This window comes from Carya illinoinensis, chromosome 4 (genome assembly GCF_018687715.1).
Source record: "Carya illinoinensis cultivar Pawnee chromosome 4, C.illinoinensisPawnee_v1, whole genome shotgun sequence".
Taxonomy (NCBI): Eukaryota; Viridiplantae; Streptophyta; class Magnoliopsida; order Fagales; family Juglandaceae; genus Carya; species Carya illinoinensis.
In genome coordinates this window covers 292,660-309,090 of record NC_056755.1, presented here as the reverse complement: position 1 = coordinate 309,090, position 16,431 = coordinate 292,660, and the positions used below count along the sequence as shown (strand labels likewise).

The following is a 16,431-nucleotide window of genomic DNA, read 5'->3' as shown; positions in this document are numbered from 1 at the left end:
AATTTTACTTGAGGATATAATATCAGGATGGAAGGAATTCTTGGGTTGCAAGCATCTTTCCTTGAAAGCATGTAACCATGAGTCGAGTTGAACAGATGAGCTCAGATGCAGGAGCAGTAACAAAAAGTTTTCTTCCCACTAAACATTTTCGTACAATGAAAATCCAAATTAATGAATTGACCCCAAATATGATAGTTGACACCATCGGCTACTTTAATAGAAGTCAAATTCGAAACCAACTGCCATCTGGATTCATCCAAGCCACAGAGCAGTTATTAAATTTGCCAATGCCAGCACAATTCTATTTATAATAACGAAAATTACAAATAGCAAACCTCTTGTACATATAACAATAACATAATGCTAATTCACCATGACGGTCTAAAAGAAGTACTACTTAATAAAAAATAAAAATAAAAAACGGCACAGCCTATGAGACAGCCCGAGTGCACCTGCCACCTACAATGTCCACACAAATTCCGGTGCATCTTTCCTTGGACCGACCAGTGTCCGATACAGATACATCTTCTCTACTCTCTGCTCTTCAGATCCAATTTCCATCTGATCATGTTCATTTATGATCTCCACATTAAGCCTAGGCATCTCCTTCGCAAGTGTCTTGCAGCCTCCAAGAGTAACTTCACAGGACGACATCCAAAGGGATCGCATTGTTTCATACTTTCCCACGTCCGTTAGAAGTGCCTTGTCACCATACGGGCAGTCCCTGATCTCCAGCTTGCGAAGCTTCTTGCACCCATTTAACACGTAAAGCATGCCCTTGTCACTGTCCCCAGCAAATGCGACTGAGAGCATTTCAAGCTGCTCGGCATACATCCCAATGTAAAGGAAAACCCGGTCAGTCAGAAGGCCAGATAGCGACAATCGTCGAAGATGCTTGCATGACTGGACAATTGCTCCAAAGCCATCATCTAAAGGCTGCATGGTCACAGGGTCAGGTTTTGTAGGTTCAAGAATGCAGAGTCTGAAGCGGATAAAATTTGGACAGTTCTTGGCTACGACTATGAGAGCAGCATTTGTCATCTGCTGGCAGAAGTACAGTAATGAATGAAGCTTTGGGCAACCAGCAGATATAGCAACCAGGCCATTTTCTGTCACAGCAGCATGCCCGACCCCAAGTACATCAGACGGGAAAACCCTCAATTCCTGCAACTCTTTACAAGTGGAAGCTACGACTTCTAGTCCCTTGTCTCCAATACAATCCAGTATCTGCAGCCATTAATAAAATGCATATCAGTCGTTAGTTTAAAAGAAGAGAGTAAACTTCAGTTGGACCTGGTTTAAAGATCATACCCACAGGCGCTGAAGTTTTGCACAGCGCCGAATTAGCTTTACAAGCTCAGAACCATGAATCCCTGCAGCGTAGCTTAGGTTTAAGGAGGTCAAATTCAAGCAGATAGGGTAAATGGCTGGCAGGCAGCGAGGGGCAACCTCCAAAAACCCTGATAAATTCCTAATTGATTTACACTTCAGAATGGTATGCTTGAGTTTATTGTAGGTCTCTGAATCAGGATCATGGATATATGATCCCGTCCCTAAATCCACTAGTTGAGGCGCTCGCATCAATATATTTTGGAGCGTCTCAAGAGGCACTGCACGATTTAACCTCAAACTCCTGAGATTAGGGGATCTTGCCACAAGTCTCTCAAGTGCTGCTAAATTAATTTCTCCTTTGAGGCACGCAAAATTCAGGGAGATCAGTGATGTGCAGCTGTCAGGAAAGCAACTAAGCCAGTGGCCACTATGATCGTCAATTTCATTTTCTTGCAGGTCCAGCTCCCTAAGAAACCTGGATGGAAGAAAACAGAGGAAATATAAAGTCTAGAACCAAACTAATTTCTCAACCAACTCTTTGGATAACTGTTGTGAACATACTATCTCCTATCATCATCAAGTCTACAAACCTCCCGCCATCATTTTTTTTTTTTTTTTTTGGTGCAAGTAACCTCATGCAGCTTAGGCTTAGGTTCCTTCCATGAGCCAACCCCACCCCCTGCCACTAAACATGCAGCTTAGGCTTAGGTTCCTTCCATGAGCCAACCCCACCCCCTGCCACTAAACCCCCTCCCCTCCACTTCCTTTCTGTCCCTTCCCCAGAGGAAGGGGAAAATCCGAATAAAATACAGCCCAGTGCGTGATCAATAAGACATGAAAACAGACAGCAATCAAAGTTTCAAGACCTATAAATCATAACACTGTTAAAGGTCACTTCTCAGAAACTTTATTATAATCCAAAACAAGGAACAAGATATTGATTATGTCCAAGGAAAGACTCCAATTGACGGAAAAAAATCTCAAAAGAGAACAGTTCAAATTAACCACTTAAAGGCAGGACACCCGCCCATATAAACAAAGAGAAGTTTGAACAATAATGGAACATACGTATAGTCAATGTGGAGTCCACCTCACAATGAATACATCCAATAGAAGTAAAAAGGAACACGGCTGGATCACAGACTTCAAAAATAACAAAAAGCAACCAAATATTTAGTACGGAAGTAACTTTAACTTCTTTAGTTTAACTCCTGGCCAAATAACAATTACCATTAACTCAGCAACAAGCATACACCATGATGCAAAAGATGTCCAAGAAATGCTCATAAAAGAAAACGTCCTAAAAACAAAAACGACCGCCTCAATAACAAAATAGGACCATTCTTGTTCAGTCCAATAAAAGCGCTATCTAAGCACACTTGATGAAGTAACCAAAATAAACTTCCAAACTCAGATAAAAGGAACTGTCAAAGAAACCCATTTATAACAAATCAATACCTACAAACCAAACTTAAAAAAAAAAAAAAAAAAAAAAAAAAAAAAAAAAGACACAGAACCCCATGAAATACGCTGAAGACAACTTCAATGTTAGTAATAATAATAATAATAATAATAATATTGCACAACAATAATCAGGATGGTGAGGATAAAAAAATTCTTCATTACCTACAGTTAGCAGCTATAGCTGCAAGGCCAACGGTGGTGAACCCTTCACAGCTAACAAGCACTAAAGACTTAAAATTCGCTAAAGACCGCGAAAGAAGCTCGAGGCTCTCATCCGAGACCACCATTCTCTTCAGTCTAAGCTCTTCCAAGCCAATCCTACTATTTGACAAGGCCTCGATCCAAGGTTGCACATAGCCTCCCCAGTCATGCGGCACCAAGTTGAAGTCTGCAAAATGAGGCTTCCCCTTCAAAGTCAGCGACTTGAGACCCGGAAACCTCGCGATCAGTATCTCGGGACTCAGTGCATAGCAGTTTCCGACGAACACTCTCTGCCTACTAAGCCTTTCTACTCTATGCCATAATCTGCACACAAGAGATACCGCGTTGCGGTCCCTATGCGATGCGACGAAATCGAACACGTGCTCTAAAACCTCGTCCGGAAAATAGTTCATCCCCGTCTAACATCCAACCCAAGACGCACAATTTTCCCGGAAAATATACAATCTCCGGGGGAAAACACTAATTCCCGGGGAAATTGGAGAGATTCAGGTAGATCCCGTTGCAAAAGTGGTGAGATCTACGTGAAAGAGAGCGGATCTGAAGAGGTTATAACCGGAGATTTCCTCACATAGCTTAGATCTGAAAAACATAGAGAGAGAGAGAGAGAGAGAGAGAGAGAGAGAAGAAGAAGAAGAAGAAGAAGAAGAGAGATCAAATTTTGTGGAGAAAAAAGTGGGAGAGCAGATAAAGGAAAATGCTGTCTGGGTGATGATCTATGAAATCAAGCAAGTGATGATTACAACGACGGGAAATATAAAAGTAAATACAACGAATTTAAAAAAATAAAACGTTGTAAAACAGATCAAAATTCGCAGATATTAGAATCTGAAATTCCCCCATCATTTCGATAAATAGAAATGAATCTACGAACAGGGAGATGCAGCCTCTCTCTCTCTCTCTCTCTCTCTCTCTCTCTCTCTCCCTCCCACGCAAAGCACTCACCCACACAGTCTGACGTTCATGGAGAGACAGCCTCGTGTTAAAGCGCAGCTTATTAGCTCAACTCAACCCAAGAGCCGGTGGAACGGAAGCCAGAGATGGCCTTGGCAAACTAACCATGGTTAGAGTTTTTGAGGTAGTAGTCAACCGTGGTTGCTCTCTTTTTTTGGGGGGGGGGGGGGGGGGGGGGGGGTTCAGATCGAACGGTCGTTAATTGGATCCATGGGGAAATTAAGGGAATCTGGAGCGTCGAGGGGGAAAACATGCATGTGTCCTTATCACTGGTATCAGAGAGAGAGAGAGAGAGAGAGAGAGGGAGAGAGGGAGTGAGGAGGAGCAGCAGCGGGCCCTCCTTGGGTTGGGCCAAAGTGTTACTGTTACCAAAGAGATCAGTAGTAATGGTCTGTCAGAAAAATGGCTCTGGTTTTCAACCAAATTTACCAAAAGTACCAATTGGAAGAGGGAGACAAGCGAGTAGGAGAAACTCGCGGCATTTGGACGGACATCTCCTTGTAAAGCAGGTTAAAATGGCTCTACTGTGACAGCTGTGCTTCTGAAAAAGCGAGTGCTTCTATTTACTACTCTCGAGTCAGAACTCCTTTATCTATTTATTTATTTATTTATTTTAATTTTTTATGATTTTGTTGAAATATGGATTATACACCCTCTGTGTGTCATCTCACATCAGTCATGAGTAACGTCTAGCGAGTACTCCAGCGAGGAGTAGTGGCAGTAGATAAGTGAATCACTGGTGTTTGTTTATGAAAAATTATATTTATCAGTCTCATATTAAACATTATATATAATTTTTTAAGAAAATGTTACACATCATCTCACATCACACATTTTATATATTAAAATAATATTTTTTATTTTTTTATTTTTTATTTCATTTTATTCTTATTAAACTAATTAAATTATTCTATTTATCATCTACACATTACATATTTATTATAGAAAAAATGAAAAAAAATAAAATAAATGTGGTGTGTGAAGTGTGAGGATGATAAGAAGAATTTTCTAATTTTTTATTCTCTTTTTATAAAAATTTAATTAATTTATAAAAAATAAAATCAATAAAAATTAAAATAAATAAATAATATAGTATATAATGTATAAAGAAGATGAAAATAATCTATATATGGTGGTCACCCGGTCTTTGGTTGCATCACCTACTTCCCTCAACTTATCAATCATGACGATGAGACTCTTCCCACCTAATGCGGCTTTTTCTTTTTTGTTGGGGGGGGGTTGTTTGGGAATGATACATCAATAATTCTTCATTACTGTATTATTGTAGCGTTTATATGTTTGTTGACTATGATTCCCAAGTTTTGATTGCTCCCGCGTGGCTGATAATTATGTGAGGCCACATTCAAAAAACTTTTACGTACGTAGGTTTGATTAGAGTTGTAAACAATAAATACTTTTATTTTATTTTCTTTTTATAGTAAGAAGAAAGTTCCATTATTAATATATATAGTGTGATGATCAGAAGAAACAAATGATAAAGATTAATTACATTAATTTGATTCCAACATTATAGGATTAATATGATGATGAGTAATAATATTAGTGGTACGTACTAAACGCTCATTTTGTAAATGAGTAGATCGAGAACATATATAATATATAATTAATTAGAGAGAGAGAGAGAGAGAGAGAGAGAGAGAGAGAGAGAGAGAGAGAGGTTGAATTACAGATCGATCCATGCTTCTAGCTAGGTTAAATAGAGTGAAGATAAGGAGAATTAGGACATTTTCCAATTAATATAATACTCCTAAATGATCAGCATGACGACAATATAAGTAATTAACGCTTAGTTATGAATTTGGTGCTCCCAAGTCCCATGCATGCAGTTACAGAGATCCATCATGGAAGCGCGCTGCACAACAAAAAGAGTTTTTGTGCATTATTGCATGGATAAATCAATGAAATGAGAAAGCCCTGCCTACAACGTACTTATATACTATTATACGTACGTTCGGAAAACCAACTAATTACGGGACGATCGATGATGATCAGGAAGATCATGAGCAAGAAGATATATATATATATATTTATATATTTTATTGGAAATCCAGAGCTTGAGGTCGGGGAATCGATCCAGGCCTAGATCAGATCAACTGACATCATGACCATCACCATATATTATAATTAATTATAACTAATTTAGAAGTAGTAATTAATTAATGAATAATGAATATATATTATATATATCCTAGATCGCTATCTTTGACCATGAATATTTCTTATCACCTTATATCTTATTTCAATTTATAAGGATAAAGGATTGATCCAATATTCCAAAACTAAGACTTTGTAGGAGGAGGAGTGCTACTACTACAAATTACTTATCAATTATATATATTAATGGAAAGATAACGATCGATCGAGATTAGGAGGACGTGTCTAGTTTAGCTACAAGAGCTATATTTAAAAGCCCCCATTGCCTTTCATAAGACATTTTATTTTTTTAATTTGGTGTAATTAAATTAATTAGTAATTGTTACATCATCAGCTGCAAAAAAGATGTCATGATCTGCTAACCCATAGAATTATGAAGAAAAGCAAAACAACCTCATCTCATGGCTTTCATTAATCACGATTGCACTTGAGTACTTAAGATTTTACTTTACTGATCATGGATGGTGGAATTTAGGTGCTAGCTAGCTAGCTATATATTGCTCCTACACGTACGTACGTACGCGACATAATTTCCTGCATGCGGATTACCCTAGCTAGCTAGCCGGCCACAAGCCAAAAATGGGATCAATTCCCATATAGATAAATATCAAAATTAAGGTACGTACTACCTTTGAGATTCCATTGCCAAAAGCTAAACAAATTAATGCATTCAAAGGATCTAGCCAGCTGGAGGGGGAAAAGGAATATTACTGCTCTCATCGATCGATCGTTGGACTTGCACGCATGCATGGTATATAGAGATCATAAATTATATATAATAGATCAAGATCAGGCTAGATTCAATTAGCAGGTAGCACTGGTACGTATTATAAGTACGTAGTACTGCGCGCATATATATGCAAGTAAATTAATTTAATTATCATTAATTAATGCATGGTTTATAATTGATTAATTTGATCATTATATATATATAGTCTTTGATTTGTTTGATTATGTATTTTTGTACGTTCTCTGATCCCTACGTACAGATACCAGTACGTTTAAATGAGAAAAGTAGGGGTTGGCCATTCAATGATCTTGATCACCGAAGACGGACGTACAGATATATATATATATATATATATATATATATATATATATATATATATATATATAATATGATGAGCCCGCGGGGCAAAAAAGAAAAAGAAATGTACGTACGACGTTTACTTAGCCAGTAGATTCTTTTGTGGTATAAGATAATTGTAACCAAGACCCAGTGGTTTAGTGTTTATCTTCTGGTTGCCTTCGTAATTCCAATTAATCATGCATCACTTTGACCAAATGCCATACGTTCATTTTATCCACCTTTTTCCTATATATATATATATATATATATATGTATGTATGTAGATCATGATCAATACGTACCATTGGCATGTAGATCATGATCAACCACGTATTGATCATTGGCATGTAGATCATGATCAATACGTATCATTGGCATATACATATATATATATATATATATATAAATCCTTTGGAATGAAATTATTGGTCTATGGCTTCTTTATATATAGGTCAACAATGCCAACATGTACATGAACATGAACTACTTTAGTATTGTTTTTATTGTTCAAATTTATTATAATGATCAGTAGGTCTCCGGCCCATTCCCTGGAGGCCAATCTTCATCATGACACATTAATAGGCCGCTCATTTGTTTGTCTTTTGCAGCATGTACGTGTACGGCCCTGATCATCTGGTCAATATTGGCACATATTGTGCCATTGAATTTGTTCTAAAGCAGCAGCTTTTTGAACATGCCGACACCCAAACAAACCAATAAATACGCCCTCAAGTTTTAATTAATTGTATTAATATAGATCGACCGACGTAAGTACGTACTTTATATTAAAAATGAGTCTTTACGATAAATTTATAACAACAAAAAAATTATTAACAATTATATTACTATAAATTAATAGTAAAAGTTTGTTTTTTAATAGTATATGTACTAGCTGGCCAGTAACATTATATAATACGTATGACTACTTTTTAACTCTTCTCCATTTTTCTTTTCCAAATTGGGGACGAAAAATATCATGTACTTGCCAGGAAAAAGAAGAAGATAAAGAGATCGGATTGATGCACCTTTTGGACTGCTGTTAGATTTTATATACGTTTAATTTGGTGTACGTATATATTAATTAATTCCACGTGAATCGTTTGGGGCGCAAGTATATGTGTTCCACATTAACGAGTTCATCATTCGAAAACACCTTAGCAGAATTTTGTAGAAGATGGCCAGAGATAAGAATCATCAGTAGAGATGAGAAGGGGAAGGTGATTATATATATGTTAATGTTTTTTGCATTATATGGCCGGCAATGCCATGCCATGCCATGCCATGCCAATTAAGAACCATGATCAAATCCTTCAAGGCATTATCATCCATGAAGACTAGGTTATAAGAGCATACCCCACCTACCTAATGAATTAATTGTGTGCCACATACAAGTAGTTTTTCCTTCTACTTTTAATTAACGCTAGCTTGGATCAGCCCAAAATTTCCCCGTCCAATCATGTTTTCTTATTCACATTTCTTTTTCCTAGCTATATATTATATATGTGTATATATAGATATATGTAATAATTCCGATTATTAAATTGATCTCTAAGTGGACCATGCATCACGACATCGAGGAGTGTGGGTGGCCATGTGATGGTGGGGTATCCCTAAAGTAAAATTTTACTTTGTCAGCAGTAGCTAGCTAGCACATTATAATATATATAGGGTTCAACTTTATATTAATAGAGAAATTATAATTGTAGTCGCGAATGCGTAAATACTATATAATTATTTTTAAAAAATAAATAAATATGAAACTTATATAATATATATATTTTACTAATGAATCGTGCTATTTTTTAAAGTTACTGAATGGCGCTTGCACACTCTATATTATTTTATCACATATACATACATAAAATGGTTTACAACCCTAAACCCTTGCTAAGGGAGGGGGTATATATATGTACCTACTCAGGTCACGTCTTTCTGTCATATTCTTGTTGTGCAACAGACCTACTAAACCCAATCATGACTACCATTGACAACCCAGGAGGCATGTCGTGGTGTGCCTACCTCCAGAATTCATTAAATGCGACGCGGCTCTTTCGTTGTGGCGTGCTCATCTCTAAGTTCCATTAAATGTGGCGCAACCTTGGTCAGGTGTGCCCACTCCTAAGGTCTGTCCAACTGCCGGAGTTCAGGGACAAGGAGTGTCCTTGAACTTACGCGCGCTAGGTCTGTTGACCAATAGTGGTGTCAAATAATCTATCTTTCAACCCCTGACCAGCACATGTTGTCTAGCTGCTTTTCCCCCGGGCTTCCTTGAGCTAACTAGACCTGGCCGATTATATCCTCTTTGGGCCTTATGAGCCAGGCCTGTTTGGCTTGGCCTAACCTCGAGAATAACTCCCCTCACAATAACTCTTTTATCACATATATATACATAAAATGGTTTACAACCCTAAACCCTCTATAAATCCTCGCTAAGGAAGGGGATATATATATATATATATATATATATATATATATATATATATATATGTACCTATTCAGGGTGATTCTTGGGAAGGGGATCATGAGGGTGTCATTCCATACTTGGGTCCTGTCTCTCTCATCTTCTTGCTGTGCAACAAACCTACTAGACCCAATCATGGCTACCACAAGAGGCACGTCGTGGTGTGTCTACCCCCAGACTTCATTAAATGTGACAAGGCTCCTTCGTCGTAGCGTATCCATCTCCGCGATATATTAAATGTCATGTGACCCTGGTCAGATGTGCCCACTCCTAAGGTTAAGGACAAACACTTGTTCCGTGCTTTTGAACGATCGAAACCATCCAAATTGGTTTCCTAAATTCATTCCAATGCATTATGGATGCATTCCAAGCCTCACCTACCATTAATTGAATATTATCAAATTTTTTTGATTTTTCAATATTTTTAAACTTATAAAATTATAAAAAAAAAATATGTCCAGCTGCCGAGGTTTAGTGACAAGATTTGTCTTTGACCTTACACGTTAGGGCTGTCAGCCAGTAGCAGCGTCAGATAATATGTCTTCCAACCTCTGATCAGCACATGTTGTCTAGCTGATTTTGCCCCGAGCTTCCCTAAGCCGACTTGACCTGGCCTATTATATCCTCTTGGGCCTCTTCGAGCCTTGTGAGCCATGCTCATTTAGCTTGGCCCAGTCTCGAGAATAACTCCCTCACAATGACTCTTTGAAGAATGAATGTAGATTAAAATTTGGATGATGTTGTTATGGCTAATCCAATGCCAGCAGATTTAAACACAAATTTTTCATATTTGACTAAGCACTTGTATCTGGCTAAGCCAATAATAATGCTGTAATTAATTAATATGAACCGGAAGTAGCTAGCTTTGATTCGAGAAAAAAATGGGCTTGAAAATCTATATATCTAACGAGTCAATGTAGCCAGTTGTCTTATAATAAAGAAATAAATTTTAAGCTGTGTACTCCTGCTCCTGCTCATCAAAATAAATGGAGGGTTTAATTTTGATCATGTTAAGGTCACATATATGCAGTACCTTAGTTATAGAAAGTTATATCCAATGGGTTCAACAAATCATGCTTATATATTTATATATTAGAATATGATCAATGCTTTAATTTTAGATCAATAAAATAAGGGTAATGTGGAAAGCTAGTTGGCCATTCCTGGCTGGCAAATTTTGTTGGTATTAGCTTGCTAGCTAGGCAGGCTGGCTGGCTACTATATTATATACCCACCCACAAATCAACAACAAATACGTATACGCGATGACGTTCCTTCGTTGACAGAAAAATTAATGATCCAATGAGGGGTCGGATCGTAATCTGCAATATTTGGAAAGGAGTGGTTACATATTTAAGAAATGATATTTAGAGTTATGGTTATATAAGCGGCGTGCAGTCATTTTAAAAAAAATAAATTCATATGAATTTATATAAAAAAAATTAATTTTTTAACCGTAGACTCTATTTTTTTTCAAAATGATTGCACGACGTTTACATATTTATATAATATATAATATTTATATAACGACAATAGATAAGTAGAAATCAAATATATATATAATATAATATATATATATTATATATATATTTGTATGCAGGTTCCACTTGCATATAATACTAACAATTAGGAGAAGAACATAATTGAAAGCGAGAGGCCTGGAAAAGAGACGGGGAGGGACAGGAACCTTTAACAGTTGCCATTATCATTTCTCACTTCCATCTCCATATGCCCCTTCACTTCACTTCTCTTCACTTCAATGATTATAAACTACAATTGAAAAATATTAAAGGTTTATCTATACACGATTATACGCAACCTTTTCTTTATTCCTTTTTTTATTATTTTGCAAAAAGTCTAAAACAATTCGATCCTCGTGATTATTAACAATCAATAATATTATTGATTTCCAGTTATCATGAATGGAGGATTATTATAATTAATGAATTATAGGTAAGTACTGATATATATATATATATATATATATATATATATATATATATATTTATGTATTCAAAGGTAAAGAAGGATACACGTACACTTTCATTTCATGCTACGCAATCTTGATTCTAGGAAAATTGTGGAACCTAAGTGGGATTAAAGGTACCCAAAATTTTTGAGCAGCATGCGGCATCATATCCTAACGCATGGCCCTCCAACGTGGTCCTGGATTATGAGGCGTATGCATGATTGTTCATCTAAAACTTATCGACGGTTTACTGAGGGAGACGAAACAAAAGATGTCGCTTTTATTGCCCAAAATTGGTCCCCCAAAATGAACAAGTGTCCCGCCAGCATAGCTCCCTAGTAGTCACCAATCACCAAGGACAATTTGGTCGTGGTCACCGTGGTCGCTAAATACGGGCAAAAGGAAAATGAGAGCAGGGTAAAAGGACCACATAAGTGGTCGGTTGATTTTTATTTTTATTTTATTTTTGTAAAAAAAAGGACAGAGGAAAAGGCAATTCCACGACTGCAAATCCCATGGTGCTCATGTCAGCTGGTCCAGGTTAAAGAATTGGAGTTTGGGAATGAACACTACCACGTGCCCGCCCCAATTTGTTTTTAATGAAGTTTCAGTACATTCCGATAGCATTTCGACCATGATACCTGCTCTCTGCCACTGAGCCGGTTAGGATAAGGTACTTTCAGTTTCAGTTTCAGTTTCAAAGGGTTTAAATTCTGGGACTGTGATGCCTCGGTTGGACTTGGTGGGAAGATGAGAAAGAGAGAGTATCAAGTGGGGAATACTTTTGGGCCTCTTGGATGTTTCTATCTCATCTAGAGAAATCCTTACAACCGGTCGGGCTGGTTATATCTAAAAAACAGTCTGCCAATCACATAATAACACGTAAGCCTTCCACCATAATTCTCCTGAAGCAACGCTACACCAGAAAAGAAAGTCCAAATCCTTTCTACGCAATTTCAGCCCCTTATCCCTGTCACCCACAGGAAACCCAGCTGATTTCAACCCCACAACTGAGACACCTGAAGGAAGACCCAGCTGTGTCGGCAGTTAGCTGAATCGCACCCCTTTCATCGAAGCTCAACCCAAGGAACTCCTCCACGAATCCCGCCACCAAGCTTCGTCGGCCCCCACTGACATTTTATTTTTTTTCCTCCGTCCCCACCCCCCCCCCCCTCCCCCCACTGTCAGTCGATGTTTTTCTGCCTCAATTTGCACTGATTTGTGCACTGATTTACTCTAATTTGGAAGTGATTTGTGCACTAATTTGTACTGATTTGGGAGAAAATTATACACCCGGTAAAGGACCCTCAAGCAACACCCTGATTTTGAAAGCTTTGCTATTTCCAGCATGATCAATCCATCTCCTTCCCGATATTTTTCACCCTTTTATATTCTGACTACATGACAAATTTGGGTCTTCTTCTTCATTATTTTTTTTCCTTGAGTTTTCGTTGGATGGCGTCAGCTGTTTAGGAAGTTTTTTTGTTCATAGTTTTTATTTTTTTTCATTATGCTAGGCAGCGATTTTCCATCTTTCCGTTGGGGGACTTTTTCTAAGTTTTTCGTTTCCGTTGGATAGTGACAGGAGGACGGTGCAAATGGGCTAGCATGCAACTGTGATTTCTCTTACAGTGTATTTACTTACGTGCAGTTAGCTGAATAGAGAGTTGTTTTTGTGGGTTTTCCAGCCGGACCGTTGGGAAGCGTTTCTCATTGGCGTCGGGCTGCGATGGTTGCTTCCGTCGGCGTCGGGCTGAGACAAATGGCAGAAGGGAGAACAGCTAGTACTCGAGATCGTGAGAAGGCTAGACGGAAAACTCAAGCTGTTACGTTTTGATTCCCTGCTTCACGGTCTACTAACCTTTTAGTCCTTTTTCCTACGTGGCATAAGATGATTGGTGGGCTGTTTTTGTGTGATTAACAGCCCGACCGGTCTGAAGCGTTTCTCTTCTATCTATGTCTCCGTAGCTGAAAAGAATGGAGAGGGCTTGAAAATGGGTTTGTATCTGAGCCGATTTCTGATTTAACCCGGCCCAACTAAGGTGCAGGTTCGGCAATATTAAATTGGGCCCAACATCACTGTGGACCTACGAGCTCCTAGATCGTGAACTCTGATTAAATCCGTGCAAGTTATTCGCAATTTTATATTTTAAAAAAAAAAAAAAAAAAAAAAAACTTGCTTACGACCAAACACAAAACAATATTCAATGAGCAAAGTTCCAGGCGAATTACTAGCATATCTACTGTTGATGATATGGTGCAGGCGCGGCGTAAATGGGGTTTTGAAATGGTTGGAAAGAAGGAAATGAATGATCAGGTTGCACGAGTCTTGAAGGAGTAGATATCTTTCAAGCAAAGAGCCCATCCATAAAGCCATTGTCTAATAATATTGCCATTTGTTGAGGAGGAGGCCATCATACAAATCTCCTTTTATTGATAAATCAGCAGTAGCTGTCCATGCAATTCAAGTCTATCAACCATATAGAATTCCCCTTTGTTTTGGCCAGTAAACATATACATAATCAGCATCCCGTCCTCTCTTTTTGCAGTTCACTCCATGTAACAGTTGCAATAAAGTCGCAACAAAAAAATCCACAACCACTACCAACACATTCAATTGACCTTGAAACAGAGATGCCAAACCAGGTTTCCAATTCCAAATAGTTAATACCACGAGTAATAACCAGTTTCTCAATTTTAAAAAATGATACTGCATTACTGTAGAAGCCCAAATTAGTCAGGACGCTATCCCCGGATACTTCGATGCCAATAAAATAAATTCATTGTATATATATATATATATATTTTTTTTTGGCATATAATAAACTACCACTAAGAGTTCAATCACGTAGTACATATACACCGGGCTTACAAGTAGCTTTGTCTTGCAAAATCAAACAACCCAAACCAAATCCTCAACAGCCTCCTATTTCCCCCTTGTAGCAAGTCAGTTTCCGAGAAACAACCACGTATACATACTGTCCCGACTGCCCATAACCCCCAGTGATGGCACTGCCAGCAAACACTGGACCCCCAGAATTTCATGATGAGCTGGAGAACAAGAGTCAGGAGTCAGTTGTTCAGACAATCTAGACACAGAAAGCACATCAAACTCCAATGTGAAGAACTTGGAGCAAATCTGGCTTCTAGGTGTCGCTCAGATAAAAACTGGGGGTAGGGGAATCGAAAGTAATGATATTTCATCTCATGAAAGTGGACAATTAAATGATACCACGAATCCTACCAAAACTTAAATATTCCTCTGTTGGGATGGTCCTTCTACTTTGCTTGAGAATTTTATCACAAACTTAGTAACATGTTTATTTATGCACAAGAGAGGCCCCCTCCCTGGAACAACTGACAACTGCGTGGGGTATATGGGTTAATGCAGACATGCTTAAGTTGGCCGAAGAAGATTTAGCATCACCAAATGTTGGGAACTGTTTAATTGTAAATTTTGTGTTCCGACGTTGGAAATTTTGATCGCTTGTCACGAGCTGGGTTTGGATGATCTCTCTCCACTATCATTTGATCAATTATTGCAAATTTGTGAGGTTCTTTTCCATGATACACCCACATCACTGGTAAAGTAGCTTCAGCCTCCGCATTTTTCACGAAGGCAGAAAAGTCAAAATCGAACGTTGCAACGAGCAGAAAGACACGTGATTCTACTCTCTCAATATCAAAGCAAATAAAGATGTGATCAAAATCAAACGAAAACGAAAACCATAATCACATTTAGCCTTGGGTTACAACACGACCTCACCATTCTCACCCTCACCGCCCTAGTTCCCAGCGCTTTTTTTTTTTCTTTTTTTTCAAATATATATTCTTAAGACAACATAAATCTCACTGAATCACTAAAAACTTTTACAAAATCAAAAATCCCAAAATTTTGCTAAAAATTTTCACTAACCTTCCATTCCTTATCCTCACGCATCGCCACCGTCGCCATCATCGTCGTTGTTACCAAGATCACTAGCAATGTAAACCCCAGGCTGAATCGTCCGCTTCCGAGTCCTGGACGGCAGAATGTTATCCAAATCGACCTCCGCTAACGGATCGTCCGATAAATCGCTTTCACCGTTCGATATATCGCTACCGTCGTCTTCGTCTTCGTCTTCTAGAATCAATTTGCCTTTGCCCTTGTCATCCCTCACCATACCCTTTCCCCTCTGGTCCACCTCAGCATTCCCATTACCGTCCTCACTATCTTCATCTTCTTCGTCTTCGTCCTCTTCTTCGTCTTCATAGTCGTCCTCGTCCTCGTCCTCGTCTTCGTCTTCGGCTTCGGCGAGTAAATCGGTCTCGAATTTACAGTCCTTCTTTTGAGCTGTTGAAGAATTGTGTTCAGAAGATTCTAGAAAGTTGTTTTCCTCTTTGAAAACCGAGGAACCGATGTTGTTATCGGGAGGAGCTTCTAGTTTCGTAGTTTTCTTGGGGTTGCCTTCGCAGGTGAGATCGGGTTTGCGCTTCGCGGACAATGTAGGTTCTTCTTGGTGATTTATCTCTGCCATGACTTTGCCTGCTCAAAAATTTTGTAGTCAGTGTGAAATTTGGGGCTCTCGAGTCTGAACTCTTTGACGGTTAGGGTTTTGGGGGCGTGCGTATATAGGAGACAAGAGGATGATATAAAATAATTTATAAATATCGAGGCCGTCGTTTTTGTTAATTTGTTACTGTTGCAATTAATTTTTTTTCATTTTCTTAATGTATTTTTTTTATTATTTAAAAAAATTATGCTTTAATTAAGGACGTTTTTATCATTTTTTTTTTAATTTATAATTT

General features: G+C 38.2%; 2 protein-coding genes across 3 annotated transcripts; both read right to left on the bottom strand.

Annotated features, from left to right (window-relative positions):
• Positions 1 to 228: 228 nt before the first annotated feature.
• LOC122306820 (protein AUXIN SIGNALING F-BOX 2-like) lies at positions 229 to 4,102 on the bottom strand. 2 transcript variants are annotated; one of them, XM_043119339.1, is made up of 4 exons: positions 3,961 to 4,102; positions 2,959 to 3,597; positions 1,312 to 1,807; positions 229 to 1,227 (listed from the first exon to the last, which is right to left on the bottom strand). In XM_043119339.1, the coding sequence occupies exons 2-4, from the start codon at positions 3,408 to 3,410 to the stop codon at positions 460 to 462; spliced, it is 1,716 nt and encodes a 571-aa protein (XP_042975273.1). In that variant the 5' UTR covers positions 3,411 to 3,597; positions 3,961 to 4,102; the 3' UTR covers positions 229 to 459. The 2 variants fall into 2 exon arrangements, with proteins under 2 accessions (XP_042975273.1, XP_042975272.1); XM_043119338.1 differs by having other exon boundaries at positions 2,959 to 3,999.
• A 9,702-nt stretch (positions 4,103 to 13,804) lies between these two features.
• LOC122306675 (glutamic acid-rich protein-like) lies at positions 13,805 to 16,266 on the bottom strand. Its single transcript, XM_043119138.1, has 2 exons — positions 15,560 to 16,266; positions 13,805 to 14,694 (listed from the first exon to the last, which is right to left on the bottom strand). Exon 1 carries the CDS (start codon positions 16,158 to 16,160, stop codon positions 15,576 to 15,578), a length of 585 nt encoding a protein of 194 aa, XP_042975072.1. The 5' UTR covers positions 16,161 to 16,266; the 3' UTR covers positions 13,805 to 14,694; positions 15,560 to 15,575.
• Between the last annotated feature and the right edge of the window lie 165 nt (positions 16,267 to 16,431).